This window comes from Paroedura picta, chromosome 9 (assembly GCF_049243985.1).
Source record: "Paroedura picta isolate Pp20150507F chromosome 9, Ppicta_v3.0, whole genome shotgun sequence".
NCBI lineage: Eukaryota > Metazoa > Chordata > Lepidosauria > Squamata > Gekkonidae > Paroedura > Paroedura picta.
Window position 1 is genome coordinate 35,820,633 of NC_135377.1, and position 24,290 is coordinate 35,844,922.

General features: G+C 41.8%; 1 protein-coding gene across 1 annotated transcript in view; it reads left to right on the plus strand.

Annotated features, from left to right (window-relative positions):
- Positions 1-24,290, plus strand: part of TOX (thymocyte selection associated high mobility group box) — a 235,531-nt gene that overhangs the window by 191,269 nt on the left and 19,972 nt on the right. The window contains exon 6 of the mRNA XM_077352333.1: positions 21,592-21,672. Coding sequence (XP_077208448.1) covers positions 21,592-21,672 — 81 coding nt within the window. The remainder of the gene's footprint in view (positions 1-21,591; positions 21,673-24,290) is intronic.

The following is a 24,290-nucleotide window of genomic DNA, read 5'->3' on the forward strand; positions in this document are numbered from 1 at the left end:
AAATAGGCAGTCTGTAGAGATGAACTAATTTGTCCTCAATTCTTAGAATTTACACAGAAAACATTGCATGCACTGCTTTTCTTTCTGGTATTTGCCAGCCATGTTACACTAATTGACAGAAACATCCAGGGGTTTCTCATTTTCCAGCTGTGTTTATTTGACTTAGCATATGGGAGCATGCAAATTATTAAAGGAAAGCTGTGTTAATCACTGGCGTTTGGCAGTTTCTCATGGTAAATTACAGAGAGGCAAAAGTGTGTTCCATTTAAGAATACAAAGTAATGTAATCTGAAAAGGCTCTGCCTATTGCGGTATAAATCTTAAATCCTTGAAGCCACTGGCTGCTTGGGCTTTTGCTCCAGCAAACCAAGGTCTGCCATTTGAGGTCTGCCTGACACGCTCGTTTTCTGTTAAGCAGTAATATTAGATTGTGACTGCTAAGCAGTGGCCCAATATTGGGGTAGTGGATCGGTTTTCCAGGTAACATTAAAGTGACATCCCCTTCCCCCATCCCTGCTTTAATATATACAGCAGCCTCTGTTGCTTGAAGTCAGAATCTGACTTGAATGGATTATTTGTCCATTTCAATACAGAAGTTCTTCTGTAAGTTGTGAATATATTATATCTCAGTATTATAAGATAGCTGCTGGCTTCAGGCTTCTGAAGAAATGCAGTGTACTCAGACTAAAGCTCATATAACAACATAATTTGGGCTCTAACAGCTCTCCTTGCTTGAAATAAAAACCTGAAAAAGACAGCATTGAAATTGTAGAAATGCAGAATGTCAGGAATCCTGCAGGAGATTTCCCTCCAAAAAAACAGTGCTATTGGAACACCCAAAGAAAGTAATAGACATACTAGCATGACCAAGACATGAAAAGTTATTGGAAGACTTGTTGGGATGTGGGGACATTTATGCATGACATTAAAGCACCTAATTTGGTTGTAGACCCGTGCTTACACCGTGAAGTATTCCAGCGTCTATTCTTATAGTTCTCAGTTTGATTCTCTTAGAGGAGCCCCCCTACCCAGTTTATTGTGCTAATTTTGTTTTATTGTTGTGTACTTTTATTTATTTATTATATTTCTATACCACCCTCCCTTTCGGCTCAGGGCAGTTTACATCATAACTCTCATATACAGTTCATTACAATGAACATTCAGTATAAAATTTATTTAACAGTGTAATATAACAATACTTAATAACAACAAACAGTGCGATGTAACATAATTGAATAACAATAGTTTGGTCAGTCTGTTCTGTAGCGGCTTATTTACTCATTTTGGCCAAATGCCTGGTGGAAGAGCTCCTTTTTTGCAGGCCCCTGTGGAATAGTTTTGTTCCAGCAGGGCCGTGGTGATCTCTGACAGCTCATTCCACAAGGCGACGGCCAAGACTGAGAAAGCCCTGGCTCTGGTTGTTGATAGACAAGCTTCCCTAGGGCTAGGGATGACCTGTTTATTGGTAGCAGAGGAGTGTAGGATTGCAGAGCAGAGAGCTCTTTGGTGGGCATAGGTGGAGAGGCAGTTTCTCAGATACTCAGGGCCCAGACCATGTATGGCAGGGGTAGTCAAACTGCGGCCCTCCAGATGTCCATGGACTACAATTCCCAGGAGCCCCCTGCCAGCGAATGCTGGCAGGGGGCTCCTGGGAATTGTAGTCCATGGACATCTGGAGGGCCGCAGTTTGACTACCCCTGATGTATGGCCTTGAAGGTAATTACTAGAACCTAAAGCCTGATCCAATAGTCAACTGGTAGCCCATGCAGCTGTTGGAGTGTGGGCCGGATATGGGCACTCCAAGATGTACCCGTAAGAACCCTGGCTGCTGCATTCTGCACCAGCTGGAGTTTCCGGGTCAGGGATAAAGGTAGGCCTGCATAGAGGGAGTTGCAGAAATCCAGCCTACAGGTGACTGTAGCCTGAATCACTGTGGCTAGGTGTTCTGGAGCCAGGTAGAGTGTGAGTAGCTTGGCTTGGCGTAGGTGGAAGAACAGCAAGAAGAGTTGGTTCTCTTCCCGAAGGAGTCTCAAAGCGTCTTACAATCCTGTTCCCTTTTCTCTCCCCACAACTGACACCCTGTGAGATAGGTGAATCTGAGAGAGCTCTGATATTACTGCTCAGTCAGAACAGCTTTATCAGTGCTGTGGCGAGCTCAAGGTCACCAAGCTGGTTGCATGTGGGGGAACGCAGAATCAAACCTGGCTTGCCAGATTAGAAGTCCGCACTCCTAACCACTACACCAAACTGGAAGAATGCAATCTGTTCCTCCATAAATTGGGAAGAGTCAAAGATCACACCCAGTTTCCTGTAACAAAGTTGCCAGTTTTAGGCTGGGAAATTCCCAGAGGGTGAGGGTGGAATATGGAGAGGAAAGGGACATCAACTGGGTATAATACCATAGTCCAGCCATATTCTTCATGGAAACATGGAAATATGAGACAAGTCATAATTCTGAGAGATCTCCAGGCCCCACCTGGAGGGGAATATTTGAGGAATATTTTGTGTCCATTTCCAGTTCTTCTGTTCCTGAACAAGAGAATTCAGAAGTTTGTAGTTCAGGGTGCTTCTGGATCCTCACCTATGGTTGGAGACTCAAGTCTGCTTGATGGTACATAATGCCTTCTATCAACTCCACATGGTTTACCAGCTATGGCTGATTTTCAGATAGCATGGTTTGGCCTCAGTGATTCATGCTCTGCTCTCATCACATTCTCATTAGATTACAGTAATATGCTGTATATAGGACTGCCTTGGAAAACAGTCCAGAAACCTAGGTCTAAAATGTTGCAGACAAGCTACTGTCAGTATGATTATAGGGATTGAATTACCCCTGTGCTGAACAATGTACACAGACTATCCATCTGTTTCCAGGCACAATGCAGAGTGCTGGTTGTTACCTTTCAGGTCCTAAGCAGCTTGGGGCCAGAGTACCTGAAGGGCCATCTCTTCCAATACTCTCCAGCCCTCCAGTTAAGATCTATCGCTCAAGCCATGCTCTTTGTGCCCCTGCCTTGAGAGAGGTTGGTAGGAACTAGAGGCATTTTCTGTGGTGGCATCTCACCTTTGGAATGGCCTCCCTCTTGAAGCTCACCTGGGGCCTCCTTTATTTTGTTAGGCACAGGGACAAAACACATGCTTTTACACAGGCTTCAGTTTGGGAGTTTATCTTATTAGCTTTTCTGTTTTCCACATAGCTTTTATGCTGCTTATGTCCAATGGCCATTTTTTTTTAGTACTGTGACGGGGTTTTCATTGTATGTTACTTTGTGCTGGACTGTGAAGTCGCAGCATAGAAATATCCTAAATAAATAGAGGGAAATTAGCCCCAGTCCTGTCCATTTCAGTTCTTAACCTTTCCAGTTCTTAACCTACAGATTAAGTACTGACTGTATATCTTACAATCATTCTTCTTTCATTGGTTTGATGCTCTCTGTTTTTCCATTTCTCCCTCCTTTGTTTCCAGGCATAGCATGCTCTTGTACGCTGAGATCTTTGTAGGGAATTTTCCGTAAGTCATTTTTCTTTATGCACATTTTCGCTAAAGAGAGGATGGTCGTGTACATGGCAGTCAATAGCTGAACATGTTGAAGAACAGAAAGAGAGATTGAGAGTTCTTTTTTTGGTTTTCAAACAGACATTTATGTTTGAATAAGCCTGGCTTTAAAAGGCAGTGTAGGTAGGGTTTTTTCCTGAAATATTTGTTTTAAATTCATTTAAAATCAGAACCAGATGTATAAATACTTTCAGTTCTTAATTGGTGACCAAGCAAGGCTATAATAGACTGAACAAATTACAAACAAAATGTCCTTGTTTACATTAGTGTAACTGACTTCATGGATGCAGCCAAAGACTTTAATAAAACATGCCATTATGCTAAAAATGGATCTGAAAGCCCACTCAAGGAGTACCGCACAAAGTTCACCTCTTTTTGTAACACTACTGGTGTCTGTTGAGCCATTTCAGGAATTGTTTGCCCTCAAATATGCAAATTTTGGTAAGCATGTTTACTTAAGTCTTGTACTTGGTCCTTGTAGCAGAAGACAGGTCTGAATACCTAGGGAACCAAGGTGTTATGATCAGATCAGACATGCAAGGGAGCTGTTGAAGTACTATAACATATGCTTTCTTTCAGGCTGCATAATTTGTTCTCAGTAATATTCGCTGCAACAGTTCAGCTCAATAGCAACACCTCATTATTTTATCCCTCAGTATTTATTCCTATGTTTGACGCCTCATGAAATTACTGTTAATGTGTTTATATAAGGCCAGATCTGACACAAGTGGGAAGGATTTAATTTCCCACTCAGTCTTTCCTGCTGATGTGTCCTCTTTCCCCTGGTAGAAGTGGCAAGTGTAAATAGTTAATTTGCTTCAATTATGAGCCTGTCCTGCTAAATTAGAAGCAGCAGGGATATGAAGAGCTAGAATTATACTTCTGAGGCAGCTGACAAATCCTCTGAGCCCACAAAATCAAATCATTTACTCCTCACTGGTGCTCAAACACCCACTAGACAAATGCTACAGCTTATCCTTTATCATCAGATGGAATCTCCAAGTGTATTGGCCATTACTTGAGGAATCTGAAGACCTTCTAGGTTCTTTTAAAATTTCTCTTGCTGTTAGCATTTTGTTGTACCAATTAACTGCTTTCTAAGGCTTGTGATTTAGTCCCAGAAATGCCTAATGCTGTGTAAGCATATGCAAACTGTTTATGAGGCCTGTTTTAATATTTGAACCAAAATCATATTCATGGATAATATCAAGTTGGAACTCTGTTGCTGATCCTCTAATACATTTACTGTGGTTTTGGCTGGTAGTTCACTTTCTGCATACTGCCATTTTACAGAGACCTAGTGGTTCTTCATTTTATTGCTGCTGAATAGCCATTCTCCTATGTAAGTTATTTGGGGAGCAGCTGTGCCTCAAAAATATCCATTTATGAGACTATCTCTGCCAGAAGAAACCGCACCTGCTTATATCTACAATGACCCATAGGATTCCTTCATTCTCCACACATCTAGCCAGGATCATTACAAAAGAATGCTGCTTTTAAAATGTGAAAGAATAACTAAAATTAGCTTTCTTTAAGTACGAGACACCCTGCATGCTTATACCCTTTTTTCTACTCTGGTGTTATTCTAGGGCTGATTATAGTCAAATGTATTTATTAGTTCATATCCCACCTTTTTTTTTCCAAAGATGACTGTCAAAGAAATACTAAATATAAATTGGTGGAAGAAGAAAGATGCAAGAGAGACCTTACTTTTTCTCTCTCCTCTCCTACAGAGTGGTGAGCTGCTGAAAATGAGACTGACTAATATTTGAGCCAGGCAGGCCACCGGAAAAAGCTCTTTCTCTCCTTTTGCCCAAGCCGCAGAAAAACAGTAAAACATGTCAAAGAAATTGTTCAAGTTTGCATAGGAAATTAGCTTAGTTTATTAGCCAGAGAGAGAGAGACTAGATTGTGGTGTTTGAACATCTACAGTACTTCTTAGGGAGGAGACCAAGGTAACATATAACAATAGCACATTGTTCTGTGAACAGAGGAGAATATGGTGCGCAACCGCTTTGCCTACCTTACCTGATTCTTGCTGCCAACTCAGATTCTTCCAGTTGGCAGAAATTAACAAAATTCTGTCATGGATTGCCTAGCTGAAAGCTTTCCTTCCCTGGTTCCTGGCTTGCAGGATTCTTCTCTTTAATGAGCGGTGGGGACTCACCCGAGCCGCCGTTTGGTAGGGCAGAGGGTGGGCAGGAGAAGATGCGGCAGCTCCGTGTGGCTCCTGGGGCAGGGCCAGGAGCGTCTGCTTGAGATGCTGCCTAGGGCTTTCCTGCCTCTCCGCTGGGCCTCCAGGCAAGTGACCCATCCTCCCGTTTCCCCTTTTCACATTTGTTATGGTTTCCTGCTACTTGTTTGTTCATCACAGTGGGGTATTTGCATGGAAGTTAGCCAATTTCATGGGGAGCCGGTGTGCGATCGGACTCCCCACAAGTGGAGGGGCCCCTTTAAATACCCACTGGGGTGGACAGTGCTGATCATTAATGACCAGACAACTAGAAAGATTAAGCCAAGGAGGTTTGCGCCCTTTGACTCTTTTTATGGGTTTGTCTCCCAATTTAGCAATCCAAGTAGGGGTATCATGTATTCCCAGTGGGGACCATGATGTGTTCCTTTACAATGTGGATTAGAGGGCGTAGCCAGCGGGCTGCTTAGTACTGGCTCCCATGCTGCGCCAACCCTCCAGGGGGATGTTTTTGTTATGCAATAAATGCTGTGGCCAAATTTAAGCCAAAGAGCTTTGTAGTTGCATCTTTCTTCTGCCAGCACTAGCCTCCTGCCTGCCAATGATGGAAGAAGAGGAAAGGACAGTTTTGTCAACCAGAACCAGTGTTTTATTTGTTGTATACCCAACTGTCTGTTGAGCAGAGAGGATGGGCTGGCAACAATGCTGTTTGCCCCTATACCTGTCTTTATGACAAGATCCGCCCCCCCCCCGACAATATACTTAGAACAATAGGATTACAAACTTCTAGAAGATTTCTAAGTGTGACAATTCAGTTTCATCTCCATGATATTCATTCATATTTTATTCATTATCAGTTACATTTTATTATCTGGAAAACTGTCTGTGGAATGAAAGCACTACATCTTCGAAGTTACCCATGTAGGGAAACAAAATATGTATGTCAGTTTTTAATATAACTGAATATGTCAGTTTTCCTTAAAGCTAATCTTGCTTAATAAATTTTCCCCATTCTTATTAACATAAAAATCTCGTTTGTTCATAGAGGAGAAGTTTAATTTTTAACTTAAAATTGATTTGAAAGTTGACATTGTGAGCTGTTTTTAAGGACTGGGAAGTGAATACCACCAAGTTTGATGAAAAAGAAGCCATTATTGATGTAACAAGATAATCATTTTTCCTATTATTTCCCTATTTGTTTGTTTGTTTGTTTGTTTAATGTTTATATTTATGGACTGCCGCTTCCGGACCCTGCCAGCTCGTGGCAGTTTACGATAGAATTTAAAACCCACATAAAATATATTATATATACAATATTATTTTTGTGTTCTTGTTTTTATTTCAGCCTCTTCCCCCCCACCCTATTTAAAGAAGCACCTCTTTTTCAACATAGAAAAATGTTAGTTTTAGAGGTGTTGGTCATTCATTGCTTTCCACTGCTCCAAATGTAACTGCTTAATGAACAGGAACATACATAGGTTGGTGAAATATATATCCTGATGATCGTACAATGCCAGTTTGTGTATTTACCAGCCATCCAAACGTTTTAGTGTAAGCCAGGTATTGTTCCCATTTGGCATTCCTAGACTGAAGATGATTTGCAGTATTACACAATTATAATCTGGTTTCTTTTCAGGTGTTTCTATCAAATATTCTGTTTCAACACTTTATGGCAGATATGAAAGAATTTTCTAGTTTACATAGCAAATTTGGGTATTGTTATGTAATGGCTGTTGTATCTTGGTACTCCCAGACACTGACACTCAAAAATGTAGATGTTTACAGATCTCATAACCAGAATTTCATTAAAAGCACTCTTTGGCTTTAGTACTTGCAATCTGCCCTGTCTGTTGGTTCAAAGTACCCTATCTATTTCACCACAAACCAGACTATTGCCACAGACTAGCTTTAATTAATTTGCCTATGGAAGATAAATTTTGCCTCTCTTAAAATAAACAAACAAAAAGGGTCTTTTGCTTCCTTCCATCTATTTTTTTCAGAATGGTATCATTCTAGTAGGAACAATTTTTGTCTATACTGGCACTTTCCAGCTGTGTTTAAGCTATGCTTAAGCAAATATCATCCATAGGCACATATGAATTTTCTTCACAAGCTCAACAGGACAACTATAAGTGAGGAAAGAGCTTTTCCAGAAGAGTGGGATTTTTATAGAAGAGATTTATGGATTACATTTTCATGGAGAAGTTGGCACTGAAAACATTGTGGTCTTCAAACAGACCTCTTTGTCAGTATTCTTCCAGTGATCTTTCCATTCATATTTTTAGCACTTATTCGCTAGAAGAAGTTTGAAATTATAACAGGAGATTTTGGCATTGCTGTTCTAGTGAGATAATTTCCATTATTTTTCTTAGGAACAAGGAGACTCTCTTCACTCGGTTACTGTTAGGAAATCAAAATGGTTAAGGTGCCTCTATAACAGCATACTGAAATTTGATAAACATCCTAATGACTATAAACATCTGCCAACAGAGAAACCTACTTTTAAATCAGTTGTACGGTTTCCCAGATTAATTGTAGTCCATGGTTGATTTTGTCTTGATATTGCAAAATACAGCAAAGAGTGGATCATTACAATTACCCATGCACCTTTTAAAATCTTACGAATAAGTGTAAAAATCTTAAGCATTAAAAAATATTTTTTAAAGTCATGTGCCGTTTTGTCATAATGATTTCAATTGCACCCAAAGCAATGCTGCTTTTAATGCTTTTGGTGTAGAAATTTTATGTGATAGAAATATTTTTCTCTAATGTGTCATCAGTGTGCATTCATGCTGTGTTCTATATGAAACTGCTGAGGCCAATTCCACGTGGCAGTAGCTACACACGGGGGGAGGGGCAGGGGGTTATTTTTCAGGAAGGTAAGATTGTGTGGAATCCCAACCGCAACAAAATTTTAAAGCTCCTGTCTGCTCCACAGTGCAGTGAAGTGCTGTGAATCCAATGGGGCATTTTTTGCCCCCTCTGGGCCACCATAGGCAAGCCTGGCTCTTCCCTGTCCACATGGGCTTGCTGCTGGACAAGCCCCATTGGCCCATGCTTTTAAAAAGGGAATTCTTCCACATTCCCTTTGGGCACAGCAAACAGGGGCCCAATCTGGGGCTGCCGTCGGTGTCATGTGGAAATGGGGTTTAGCCCTGCTTCCATATGCTCTCCCTCGGCCTTTTCAACCCATGAGTAATTGGCTTCAGCCACACAACTAGCCTGGACTAGATCACTGTTATTTTAAGCATGTTGGGCATTTAAAAAGCAAACAGTGATCTATTTAATGATCTGTCACCAAGGAATGTAGATTAGGTGCAGTTTATGAACCACATGCGGCCCTCAAGCTCTTTCTGTACAGTCCTCAAACTTGTTTGTTTGCAGCTATGACCCTCAAGGGACTTTTCTTCAGATCCACACTGTTCTTCCTGCCTTAAGGCACCTTCTAATGGTACATTCTAGGGTGTGGCAACCAGAGGCAGTGTGGTGTAGTGATTCAAGAGCCAGGTTTGTTTAAAGAGCCATAGAAAATCAGGTTTGATCCCCCACTTCTCCACATGCAGCCAGCTGAGTAACCTTGGGCTTATCACAGTTCTTGTCCTCCTTGACTATGGCATCCCAGAGGGGACAAAAATACTGAGTTGGTGCTGTGGAGCACCTGGGTCATTTTTTTATTTTATTACCTTCTTGGGGGGGGGGGGGAGTTTAAACGCAACGCACCACCATGAAACGTGGCAGAACCTCTCTACCCTGCTGCCTTGTCTGGAGGCACAAATCCGAAACAGAATTGGTCTGGCAGGGAAAATGCTCCTTCTTCTGGACCCAGGAAGAGGCTGGGCAAACTGCCCCAGCCCAAACTCCCCACAATAGTCTGGCGCAGCACAGCTGGTGTGGAATAGGTGCAAGTGGCTTCCAGGGTTACTGATGTGGTTGCTGCTGCAGGCAAAAGTGTTTGTCCTTCCTCAGCAAGGGCTGGTTGCTCTGACTTCTTGTTTGCTTCTACCTCTCTTCCCACACCCACTCATGTATGTGTGATTGCAGGAGCCAATGAGTGGCCCCTTGAGTTGAGTGGAAAGAAGCAGAGATGCTTCTGGGATTCCCTTCCCCACATCTTCCTCCAGCCAAGTTCTCCTCCTTCTCCCTGGCTGACATTTTGCTGCTCATGACCGAGGCTTGGCTGTCAAGTGGTGAGTGCTGTGTATGTGTATGGCCTATCCTCTGCTCCAGGTGAAAAGCTGCTTTTTTATTCACTCTTTCTCTCTACCTGTCTTTTTTGGAGGGACTCTAATTTTTATAGTATTGATATGTGTAGATTTAAATCTCAAGGCTCTGTGTTTATTATGAAATAAATCTCATAGTATTCAGTGTACTTAGAATTGCAGCTTTGCCACCTGGTAGTCAAATTCATAATCTATTTTAAAAAATTCTTCCTAGCATGTGCATATGGCCCAATACTGCAGTGGATAAGAACTGCAGGGGGTAGGAAGGCAGGGGTTTCCTCTTCTTTGCCATGGCTGAAATGAAAATCCCAGCAAATAGCAACTACAGGAGGGTGGATTTGATAGGAAAGGGAAAAATTAGGCCCCTAAACTAAACTGCTCGTATTTTTATTTATTTTATTATATTGAAACTCTGCCACTGCCATTCTGCTAAAAATGTCTGTAAGAAGATGTCTGCAAAATAAAGAGCTCTTTGAAAGAAATGAAAAATTGCAGATGGACTACTGAGTACTTGTTTTGTTTTAAACAAGAATAAAGCAGTTTGCCTGATATGCCTTTGTATTAAAGGAGTACAATGTTAAAAGGCATTTTGAATCCTGTCACAAGAGCTACTCAATATATCAAGGAGATGTACAAGTAAACAAGATAAAGTCTCTTAAAAAATCAATGTTTCTGCAGCAAAATAGTTTTAGAAAGCATGTTGAGGAGAACCTGTCTATTGTGAGGGCCAGCTATCATGTTGCTAAATGAATTGCTGAGAGTAGTAGACCACTCACTGATGGTGAATTGTTAAAAGTGCATGGTTAAAGTAATGGAGGAAATGTGCCCTGATAAGGTAACTTGTGCTAGTTCTGTCAGTTTATCTTTACCTACAATCACCAGGCATGTTGAAGGACGAGGAGAAGAGCTGCATATGTCACTGATAGTCAAGGGGAACAGTTTTGATTTTTCTCGCTTTAGCATTAGATGAGAACAATGACATTGTAGACACTGCTCAACTACTAATTTTTATCAGGGATAGATTCCAACTTCAGAATTACAGAATTGTGTGCACTGCAGAGTTTGAAATCTGGAAATATATCCTTGAAGGCGTATAAATCAGTAGAAAAATGGTGTAAGTTGGAATACACTGAAAAGCATCACAGCTGATGGTGCAAGAAATATAGTGGTACAGTAAAACTGGTACAGTTGCAAGAATCAGTGAAGAGATTTTGAAAATAAATGGTGTACTTCCTATGTAATCTCACAACATCATCCATAACTATGCCTTGGGTAATAAGATTCCTCAGTAGAAAAGTGTGATGTGTATTGTTGTATCCAGCATTAATTAAATGAGACATCATGGTTTTACTCGTTGTCAATTTTCAAATTTTCTCTCAAAGATAGATGCAGAATATGGAGATGTTTTGTACCATGCATAAGTCAGGTGGCTTAGTGAAGGCAAAGTCCTCAAATATTTTTTCACTCTTCATTATGAGGTTGATGTCTTTCTCAGGGGAAAAGGAAAAGGTTACGACCTTTAATAGACTTTTATTTGGTTCTTCTTAATTGATATCACAGAGCATCTGAACACACTGAATCTAAGGTTACAGGGGAAAGGAAAGCTTGTGTGTGACATGTATTCTGAATTAAAAGCCTTTCAAGCAAAACTAAACATTTTGATGAAGCAAATAACTGAAGGTAACTTTTCAAACTTCTCATATTGCAATGGACTAAAATTTGAGAAAGATGGGAATTTACAATTCAGTGTTAAAAAACACATCAAAGATTGGAACCTATTGCAAGTAGATTTCCAGAACAGATTCACTGATTGCCATAAGTATAGGAAGGAAGGAAGAATGTTTCAGAATCCATTTTATGTAGTACTGAACTTTTTTTCAGATGGAACTAATTGATTTGCAATGAGACATTTACAAAGAAAATTGTCTGCAAGATATCTGTTCTTGTCTACCTGATATATTTATCTACACAAAGAAATTTGTTGCAAGCATGTTCATAATCTTTGACACCATGTGTATCTGAGACCAAACTTTTTCAAGGATGAAAATTGTAAAATCCAAGTGTATCTCAAGATTTACAGGTGAACATTTACATAGAATCATAGAATCATAGAGTTGGAAGGGGCCATATAGGCCATCTAGTCCAACCCCCTGCTCAATGCAGGACCAGCTCTAAGCATCCTAAAGCATCCAAGAAAAGTGTGTATCCAACCTTTGCTTGAAGACTGCCAGTGAGGGGGAGTTCACCACCTCCTTAGGCAGCCTATTCCACTGCTGAACTACTCTGACTGTGAAAATTTTTTCCTGATATCTAGCCTATATTGTTGTACTTGAAGTTTAAACCCATTACTGCGTGTCCTCTCCTCTGCAGCCAACAGAAACAGCATCCTGCCTTCCTCCAAGTGACAACCTTTCAAATACTTAAAGGGGGCTATCATGTCCCGTCTCAACCTCCTTTTCTCCAGGCTGAACATTCCCAAGCCCCTCAACCTAACTTCATAGGTCTTGGTCCCTTGGCCCCAGATCATCTTGGTCGCTCTCTTCTGTACCCTTTTAATTTTATCTACGTCCTTCTTGAAGTGAGGCCTCCAGAACTGCACACAGTACAGTACATGACTTTTTAATGGTGCCTTTCACAAAGCTTCACTTGAACTTTAATGCTTTGGCTAACAGAAAACAACTACAAAAATCACACTGCAGATAAGGATGTGGAATGCAGTCAAGTTAACATTTATTCATTGACATCTGAGTGTGTGCTTATGTTCTAAATAGACAGGTTAATAATTTTCTTACATTTTGGCATTGGGCACTCTAATGTGGCCCCCATGTGCTATAAGGTTGGGCACTCCTGAGATTGTTTAAACAGCAGATGCTTTTGAGCCATTTTTATGAAACTGGGTGCTTTTGATAGAGCAGAAATACGGTAAATGTGATCAGCACTTTGCAACAGTCTAGATATAAATGTAGGAGAAGAATCAGAAGTTTGAAATGAAGTAATAATTTGTTTCATATATTTTCTTAAATCTATGGGTTTTAGGGTAGACAAAAGCCATTTTGCCACATGAGTTACTTGCATAAGTGCCAAGTAGCTATGTTGAATATGTATGTGAGGCCATTATATGAATTCCCCATTAAACAACCGGGTCACTACTTTATGCACATGTAATGTAGATACCTTTAATGCACATTGAGTGTGCATTAGAATGGCTAGAAAGGTGTGAATGGGAGATGAATAGGACATGGATGCATTGATGCTAAAGTTGTCAGTACAAATCCCTTGGCATTAAAAAAAATATTTCTGTATTCATATCACAGTGGCGAAATATTTGTTGTTTAAACAGAGCACAAAAACAGTTTTGCTTATTGTAACCTAAGTTCTGAATCATTTTTCTGGAATAACTGAATATATTTCTTAGGAGATGCCTCGGGGTTAGTTCTCTTAGCTTAATGCAGCTCTTTCATTAAATTAACACAAGGAAGTCTGTTGTGAAGCATATTGGGCCATAATAAAGAACCTCTCCCTGGATTTGTCCATCCCTGTCTTTCTTGCGAACCATTTATGCTGGCCACCCCTTGTAGAAATAATGGAGCCATTTACAGAATGGTTCTTGACAGTGCTTGCTACTTTTCATGTCTACTCTGAAGTCTGTAGATCAGGGGTAGTCAAACTGCGGCCCTCCAGATGTCCATGGACTACAATTCCCAGGAGCCCCCTGCCAGCATTCGCTGGCAGGGGGCTCCTGGGAATTGTAGTCCATGGACATCTGGAGGGCCGCAGTTTGACTACCCCTGCTGTAGATTATGATGGTCTGGTCTGATTGTAGGACGCACAGGTTTTGGTTTTCAATGGAATATAGGACCCAAGAGTTTTGGAGGCCATTAATGTGGAAGGATATTGAGTAAAAACCACATACCTGACGGACCGCCTACCGCCCTATATCCCCCGCAGGGCTTTACGCTCAGCGGGGGAGAATCTCCTGATTGTTCCTGGCCCTAGAGGGCCAACCAGGGCCAGGGCCTTTTCGGTCCTGACCCCTACCGGTGGAATGAGCTCCCGGGTGAGCTGCGGGCCCTGCGGGATTTACCAGCTTTCCGCAGGGCCTGCAAGATGGAGCTCTTCTGCCAGGTTTTTGGTTGAGGCTGGGGTCAGCGAATGAGTGCCAGCATCCCCCCCCCGGACCTAGTAAGTTAGATCTCCTCCCCACCCTCCCTGCCGCTCTGATAGCAGGGGATAGGAATAATGAGAGCTTCCACCATGTTGGGATTGTTTTTAAAGTCTTTTAATGGGTATTTTAATGGGGATAAGACTATTGTGACCCGCCACAAGCCTATGGGGAGTGGCGGGAAATAAATCTAATTAATAATAATAATAATAATAATAATAATAATATTTGATTGTATAGCAAGCAGACTCTTCATGGAGACAGAAATGATGACTCATACACACATCAATTGACAAAAAATTGGCCACAGTTTTTATTGATATACAAATGAGTGGGCAAAATGAGGGCAGATCCAGCCATCTTGCAGCCAGCAGACTGCAAGCATGCCCAAAGGCCAAATGCGCAAACCCAAATGCCCAGTCCAAGCCCAAATGCCTGCTCATGGACCTACATATATGCCATCCCACAGACTGGGTATATGCCAGGCATCAGGGATTATTATATTATTATTATTATTATTATTATATTTATATTTATACCCCGCCTCCCCCCGAAGGCTCGAGGATGTAACAGCTAAGGTGGGTCCTGCAGGCATCAATCTCAGGTAGGAACCCATCCTGTCCCCTGTAGATGTCAGCCAGGGAGCCCTGCCCAAGTAGAGTATGGCTGAACATCCATGCAACCTCTTAAGGAGGCCTCCATCTGGGGGAGGTACACTGCACAAGCTCCTAACCACAGCCTTCCACCTATCCTGATCCACACACTGCCAAACACAAGTCCCAATCTTAACCATCTACCTGTCCACATTTCTGATATCCCATCTAGCGTGGACATTCTGAAATGCTTATTCCCTAAAGGCCTTATTGTAAGCAATAGCTGCCGCATCTCCTGCTAAGAACCTGACCTCCAAAACATGCACCAAATGATGTAACAAATGCCCTGAGAAGAAAAAAAATTCTTGTTGCCCACCAGGCTATAACCAAAAGGGGGAGCATGGGAACGCCCGTGAGGCTGGCCATGGAGTTGCGAGTTGGCCTGCCCCCCCAGAAGTGACTCAGGGTTAGCTGGGGCTGAGAACTGCACCAAAATTGCCCCACCAGTGTGCACACCAGTTGGAGCAGTAAGGGATGAGGAAACATGGGAGGAACCTGCCCCATAAGTGTCATTTGGCCCTGAATCCACAGGGGTTACCAGTAAGGAACCTCCCCTCAAGGCACACCTAACCGCCCCCCCCCCCCCAGTCCCATGCTGATACATAGTGGCAGAAAGGACCTGAGTCCCAGTTGCAGGTACTTGAACAGGTACAGCCACAACTGCAGTCCTCCCCTGTTTCTTGCTCCCTGCCACCTTTGCCACTCACTTGCGAGGAGGTGCGATGACAATGCTAAGGCTAACTTGAAAAGAAAACCATCAGTACAGCACTTATAAAATGGACAGGTGGGGCAGCCTCCAAAAGAGCAGCAAAACAATAAACTTAGTAAAAAAATCCTTTCTCTGTTACAAAAAACAGCAACAAGCACAAATTGGACAAACCTCAAGCAGAAGGCAAAAACAAATGATAGCAATGCTTAGTCTCAAACAGACTGACGGCTGCTGGAATGGCACAGAGGTACCAGTGCCCATTTCTTTAATAAAAAGCAATCCCATACTTCAGCCCCCAAAATCAATCCAAAGAATACACTCTGAAATGTTCTAAAAGAAAAATCACAAGCAACCCCCCCCCCCCATCCAGACCCTGGAAACAAATAGAAACCTCTAAAATCATTCCAAAGAACCACCAGTAATACCAGCTACTTGTGGGAGCCACTGAAGCAACATCCTCGCTTAAGTCCACAGCCACTCCTTTAAATTGACACAGGGATTTGCAGAAACCACGTGCCAGGAACCTGTTTCAATGCTGGAGCCGCTGGAGCAGGAAAAGAGGATCTCCCTGCTCTGCAGCTCTTTTAAAGGGGCAGGCAAGCCCTCCCTGAAGCTGGGCCACCACTTAGGCCAATCAGCACTGTGGGCACCTGATGCTCCAGTGGGAAGCCAGTTGTAGCAGCCCAGAAGTGATAACAAGATCCCTTGTGAGACTGGAAGCCAGGGCAGGGGATCACTACCACAGCTGGTTCCCAGCTCCCGTGTGCTGTCTCCTGCCCCACCATCAGCATGGTTCCACAACCAGTAGACCTTTTCCTTCAATATATATTCTATGCTGAAGACAGATCGTCAGTTGCAAGTTGGGTCTTTAGTTAGATGAGTTAATTGATGTCACTTCAGAAGGACAGTCAGGGGCAGACAGGCAGTGATGTCTCCAGATTGCCCCTGGCTGGGTTGGGTGGGCGGGTCCTGTCAGAACTTTGGCCCAATGATTGGACATAAGTCCTGAGTGGGTGTGACCTGTCTGAGGCTTTGTGCATCCTGACTGGGTAGAGCTCTGTCCTGTCCTGGTGAGGGCCCAATCAGAAGGCTCTTTGTGCCTTCCTATTGGGCCTTCACCCGAACTGGCCCTGCCCACAATAAACTACAGATAAAACCACAGTTTAAAATACAATTTACAAGCCAGCCCCTCTTCCCCTACCTGCCCAAACATTCTCCACTGCCTACCTGGACTGGAGACAACAGGTTGAGGCCCACAAATGCCACCAATAAAGTGGCCTCCCTACTCAAGAGGCAAACACTTGTATACAGTCAGTAACAAAACACTCTACTACCGCCTACTGGAGAGATTGATCTGAATACAAATTTGATTGTTTTAATCACTGCTTTAGCTTAAATAAATAAATGAATAAATATAGCATGCGGTATTATATGGGGAGGAGTTGAGGATGAGGAGCGGGAGGCCTTTCTATTTATAGTCCACCATGGTCTCAGCCATATGCCTGGTAGAAGAGTGCCATTTTGCAGGCCCTGCGAAACTTTAGGGTCCGTAGAACACAACTTTTTCACCTCTCTGCCCTGTTGCAGCCCCAAATGTCCTCCAAATACTGCTCCTGGGGCCCCCATCCACAAGGAATTTGGGGGGCCTTTGGCACTGCAGCAGGCATTGGAAAAAAGAAAGTTTTATTCTGCTTATGGAACATTTTCCATGAGCAGAAATGGCTGCTGTTTAGAAGGAAGAATGGGGACGATTCCTGAGCTGTTTATGCTCCTCTCTACCAATCATAAGAGCCTCTTGTGGCGCAGAGTGGTAAGGCAGCCATCTGAAAGCTTTGTCCATGAGGCTGGGAGTTCGATCCCAGCAGCCGGCTCAAGGTTGACTCAGCCTTCCATCCTTCCGAGGTCGGTAAAATGAGTACCCAGCTTGCTGGGGGGTAAACGGTAATGATTGGGGAAGGCACTGGCAAACCACCCCGTATTGAGTCTGCCATGAAAACGCTGGAGGGCGTCACCCCAAGGGTCAGACATGACTCGGTGCTTGCACAGGGGATACCTTTACCTTTACCTTTTACTACCAATCATGCAACTGGGTAGGAAATGAGCTGATTACATCTATTCCATAACATTGTATCTGAGGAAGTGTGCATGCACACGACAGCTCATAACTTGAATCATAGAATCACAGAATCATAGAGTTGGAAGGGGCCATACAGGCCATCTAGTCCAACCCCCTGCTCAATGCAGGATCAGCTCTAAGCATCCTAAAGCATCCAAGAAAAGTGTGTATCCAACCTTTGCTTGAAGACTGCCAGTGAGGGGGAGCTCACCACCTCCTTAGGCAGCCTATTCCACTGCTGAACTACTCTGACTGTGAAAAATTTTTTTCTGATATCTAGCCTATATCATTGTACTTGAAGTTTAAACCCATTACTGCGTGTCCTCTCCTCTGCAGCCAACAGAAACAGCATCCTGCCCTCCTCCAAGTGACAACCTTTCAAATACTTAAAGGGGGCTATCATGTCCCGTCTCAACCTCCTTTTCTCCAGGCTGAACATTCCCAAGCCCCTCAACCTAACTTCATAGGGCTTGGTCCCTTGGCCCCAGATCATCTTGGTCGCTCTCTTCTGTACCCTTTTAATTTTATCTACGTCCTTCTTGAAGGGAGGCCTCCAGAACTGCACACAGTACAGTACATGACTTTTTAATGGTGCCTTTCACAAAGCTTCACTTGAACTTGAAGTGAGGCCTCCAGAACTGTGGTCTGACCAGTGCCGTATACAATGGGACTATGACATCTTGTGATTTTGATGTGAAATAAAACTTTACTGCTCTTAAAAGTGCCACTGGACTCTAAATATATTTTGGGAGAAGGACATGAGAGCTTGAAGATCAAGAGAGATTTATAGGAGGAAAACAATAGAATGATAACTAAATCTGAAGTACATCTTTAGTCTTTAGTAAAGAATCATGGATTCGGTTTTGGGAAATCAGGACTGTAGGCTTTAATCAGATTTCATTTTACACTGGGGTATTTTAAGGGTTGCTTAATATTATATAACAATTTGTTTTAAAATGGAAAATTCTGATTTATGGTTTTTTTAAATCATGTTTTTCTTTTGTTTTCAGTAATTGATATATACCCTGTGAGAGTGCCCCCATTTCAATCATAATATTCTCCTATCAAATTTGCAAGAATCATGCTATGTTTTTTTGCAACTCAATTTCAATGTAAGATGGAAACTGCTTACTACTGCTTAGTAGGAAGTACCATTAAGTAGCTGGATGGGAAATAACTGCATGATATCCGTATGATAGGGTGCAGCAATAATGCCTGCATGCAACATTGAATAGAACAACAATTGATTGGTCTTATGAAATGTGAAATGGCAGAATAAATCTCTGCAATCTTTTACTTGTACTGGATTCTATTTTTTTAAATAAAACAACAAAAATTATGCAGATGTAGTCAAACAGAGAGCTGAAATTTGCATTTTTGCCTGTTCTTTCAGGTCAGGCAAATTTAATTTTAGCTGCTAGGGAAGAAACTGTCAACTAACGGGTGTTTCATTTCCTTGAAACAAACAATACGTTTTAGCAATAACCACAAACAATCAACTCAGAAATGTAACTTGTTATAAATCTGTTCTGAAGCAAAATGAGCTCAGCTTTGTAATCTGAAGAAATTGCAAAAGAATGCATGCATGCCGTTGCACAGCTAGAGCCAATCTATTATTTTTATTCCTCTCCCGATATTTACAGCTTTAGTATCCTAGGATGCCTGTTTCTCTGTTATGATCTTATGTTTCCCTGGGATGCAAAATCTTTAATCCTTTTAAGCAACCTCTGGGTTTTCCCAGCAGAGATCAGAAGGACCTGCATGCTCTTGAAAACACAGCTTTAAAAGAATAAAGAACATTTCATGAAGATAACATGGCACCACTTGTCATGAACAATCCTGCAGCTTGAAAATGTGCTTAGAAGCTGTATGTGTATGCTCTCGGATACAACTGCTCTGATTTAACTTTGGAACATGAAGGTCAAAGGAGATCAGTTTTAAAGATGGAGAAAGTGTGCCTTACCCAAAGCATGGGTGGTAAGCATCTTGGTACAATGTCTGAGGGACTGATTTTCCTCTCCCCTTCAGTTCAACTTCAGTTACGTTGGACAACACAAACAATAAGCATCTTTTCAATCTCAAAGTTTCTACCTCTATCCCTGCATTTTTTCAAGAAGTGAACCTTACTCCACATCCTTAGCATGCTTTCAATCTCAAATTTTCTACTATTATTGGATTCTTGCAAGAAGTGAACCTTACTGCACATCCCTAGCTCTGAAAGACATATCAAATTTTAAGCATCTCTGTCCTTGCCTGTATCCTCTCGCCCAAAGGCCTGTGACTGGAATTGGATTCCTTCTGTATTATGTTGCCTGGTTATTGTCAATAGATCTATTACTAAAATTGTCCCTGATGAGAGTCAGATCATTTCACAAAGTTAATTTTTAACAGTTCTTTGGGAGGTAATTGTTAGTCTTTTGAGCTCTGGTCTTCTTGAATATAACACCTGTTCAAGTTTGGAGAAATATCATCCCTGCAGCTGAGTGGAAGGGACGTGTTTGTTGAAGAATAGGAGTGGCTAGTTGTTGAAAAGTGAAGCATCTTGAAGTACAGTGACACTCCCTGTCTAGATCTAATGCAAAGTAGTTACCTCATAGGAAAGTGTCTATAGACAGACTTGGTGTAGTGGTTAAGAGCAGTGGCCTCTAATCTGGAGAACCAGGTTTGAGCTCTCACAGCTTCATCTACCTCACAGGGTATCTGTTGTGGGGAGAGGGAATGTAGGCAATTGTAAGTAGCTTTGAGACTCCTTCAAGTAGGAAAAACAGGTCTAGTACCAACTACTAGCTAATTTAACCTACTGCATCATTTAGCCCTCTAGTTTTGCTAATATTAGGACTACCACATTTTTCTGTATTATTATAAATTGGACTTTCAAAGCATGCATTGCTTCAGAAAATGAGGATTAAGGTTTCATTACACCATTCAGTTAGGCTTAGATTAAATGTATATGTAAATCAATTCATCCCACTGCCTTCGATGTTTAAATTCCAATACTCCTATTTATTTATGTTGTTGACTGGATAATTTGTTGAAGACAGTATAGTGAGACATACCAAGGCCCATTCCACACAAGTTAAATGTAGCAGGAGTGTGGCAAATTGTAAATGCTACTAATTTGCAGTTCCGCAAGACGTCGCACACAATCTGCCACACTCCTGAAACAGACCCGCGAAAAGCGCTTAGTTGTAGCGCTTCCAGGGAAATCGCCAAAAGTGGATTCACCCTCTGGAAAGCGCTACACTCTTGCAAACAATACGCAACAGTTTCAAAAAGTTCTGTGCGTTCCCATTGTTGCGGTTTCAGCAAAGTCCCTCCCCCGGCTCTCTCCTCTGAACTTCCAACAAAGCTATCACCATTTTTTTTCTCTGAGAGAGCGGAAAGCAACGACGGAGAGCAATGGTCCATCCAAATATAGCCTGATGAGTTATCACATGAAAATTTATTGTAAATTTCATTGTGGCAGTGGTCTATGATTGAAGTCATGTGGGAAAGCTGTGAATTATCCTATCTGTGTGGAGTTTCTCTGTGCCAGTGCAAGCCACAGTGACATGGAGAGGCAAATGATTCTGGGAAGCCAGATGGCCAACTGTTTGGCAGCCCACATGACCTTGTGTATTGTGGTCACTGCGTGGACATTCCACCATGCAGAAAATATTTCCATGCAGTGAAGTATTAATCCGAGCATTGTAAGATGTAAAAACAATTGGTCCTTCTAAAATATGCTTGTAATAGTACTCCTAAAAATGTGATACGGTCGGTCAATGGGTTGATTTTTTCCCCCAACGTTTTACAATCCATTTTACTAGTTCTTGCATAGTTGCCATTATTTTGTACCTGTACCTTTTAAGTGTTCATCTGCTCATTTGTTGAAATAAGATTATAAAAGATAAAGAAGGAAGAGAAATATGATATTGTAAAGCAGATGATGAGACTTTAAATCAAAACAAACATGCCAACTTAAAGTTCTCCCTTTTCTTTCAGGTATACAAAAAGAAAACTGAAGCTGCTAAGAAGGAATATTTGAAGCAGCTAGCCGCTTACAGGGCAAGCCTTGTATCCAAGGTAACCCATGATATATATTTTGTGACAGACTATAGCTGTTCTGGCAATTTTTAATTGTTTAGCTTTGTAATATAAAGATAATTGTTGTTGACTCAAAATTCTGAGGTTAATTCTGGGAATTGCTTCACAGTTCATACAGCTGTTCTTTAGCCTCTAGGCACTTAGTCTATCCCCTTCACCTTGTAATCTTTCCACAGATTAGAAATATAAACAGTTACAGTTGACAAATCCATATCTGCCAGTGGACAGCACAACTAATGATCAGTAGCTGGTTCTTAGCATTCCGCTTTAACCAGTGTCTCATGCTCATCATCATGACATGTTGAGTTACCATTTTTACATGTGAAAGATTGAGTATTAAGATGAAATGCAACCTATATAACTTAACGTCGTTCATATGAAATAACAGTGAACTACCACCTAGAAGTCAAGACATTGAATTATTGAGGGATTTGGCAGGCTTATATTATCAGATGCATGAATTAATAATGGTGTGTTCTTCAAATAACTGAACAAAGTAGGATAGCAGTATTCAATAGTATTTTGATTTAAACTATTCTTTGTGCAGTAGGTCATTACTAATATGAAACTGAGCCCAAGCATTTTTATTGCAGATATACTTCCAACATTTTGGAGTGCTTTTGCAGTGATGTTGTTGGTGCAGCACTCATGAGCACTGATGTACTGGCACAGCAAGTGCTTGAAAGTCTCTTCCCCCCCCCCCCCACAGTTATAATAATGTTATAGAATGTAATAGAGTGGAAAATAGTCATAGAATAATAAAATGAAAGAGTTGCAAGGGCGGCAGAATTCAGGAAAATCACAACTAACAGCCTACCCACAGTGACATCAATTCCATGTCCAGATGATCCCCCCCCCCAGAAAAAAAACCCTCCAGAAACCTTGGTCAGTCTGGTCTGGAGGAAATTTCCCTTCTAAACCCAAAGTGGTGATCAGCATTTCCCTGGGCATGCAAGAAAGAGCCACAAGAGCAAAGCTCAGATACAATCCCTTCTGCCCACCCACCTACAATATGCCTAAGTTCACAGAATAGCATTTAAGCCTCTGCTTAAAAACTTACAAAGAAGGAGAACCCACCACCTTCCAAGGAAACTTGTTCCACTGAGGAAGTGCTCTGTTAGGAACTTCTTCCAGATGTTAAGCTGAAAATTCTTTTGAATTCATAGAATAATCATTGAATCATAGAATAATAGAGTTGGAGGGGAACGCATGGGTCATCTAGTTCAAACACTATGCAGGACACTCACAATCCTATCGCTCATCCACTGCAACCTGCCACTCCCTTGAACCTTCACAGAATCAGCCTCCATCAGATGGCTATCCAGCCTCTTTTAAAATTTCCAAATATTTCCAAACCCACCACTTCTTGTGGAAGCCTGTTCCACTGAGAAACTGCTCTAACTGTCAGGAACTTCTTCATGATGTTTAGACGGAATTTCTTTTGAATTAATTTAATCCCATTGATTCTGGTCCATTCCTCTGGGGCAAGAGAGAACAACTCTGCTCCATCCTCTATATGGCTGCCTTTTAAATATTTGAAGATGGTTATCAGATCCCCTCTCTGTCGTCTCCTCTCCAGGCTAAACAGACCAAGCTCCCCCAACCTTTTCTTATACATCTTGGTCTCCAAACCCCTCAGCATCTTTGTTGTCCTCCTCTGGACACACTCCAGTTTGTCTACATCCCTCTTCAACTGGGGTGCCCAAATTTGAACACAGTACTCCAAGTGAGGGCGAACCTGAACAGACTAAAGCGGTACCATCACTTCCCATGATCTGGACACGATACTCCGTTTGACACACACTGTTGACTCATGTTCAGTGTGTGGACTACTAAGACGCCTAGATCCTTTTTGCACATGCTACTGCCAAGTCTCTCCCATCCTATATTGGTATATTTGGTTTTTCCTACCTAAATGCAGAACTTTACATTTGTCCCTGACAAATGTATTGAATTTTATTTTATTCGGTTTAGCCCACTTCTCGAGCCTATCAATATCATCCTATAATTAATTAATTTCAGCCCATTGGTTCTGGTCCAACCCTCTGCGGAAACAAAAAACAACTCTGCTCCATTCTCTATGTGGCAGCCCTTCAAGTACTTGAAGATGGGTATCTTCAGACACAGTCTTGTTCAACTGTACCATCAGAACACTGACCTCAACCTTTGTATGGTTGTTTTATCTTTTGCTTTGAGGACAGGCTATGTTGTGCGAGAATGTACAATGGCTTGTCCATCTTAATAAAAGCATAGCATTTAGCACCCTAAAAAATATAAAAGATGGGTATCATATCACCTCTTAGTCTTCTTCTCTCCAGGCTAAACAGATCAAGCTCCCTCAGCTTTTCCTTAACCTTTCCCCCATCCTATAATGATGTATTTGATCTTTCCTGCCTAAATGTACTACTTTAATGCTTTGTTGCATGATAGTCTGGTCTCCAAATCCTTCACCATTTTTGTTGCCCACCTCTGGACTCACACCAGTTTGTTTACATCCTTCTTCAATTGCAGTGCCCCAAACTGAACACGGTACTATATGTGAGGTCTAACTAGAATGCAGAAAAATGCAAAAAAGCCCTCTGTTAAATCTAATGGTA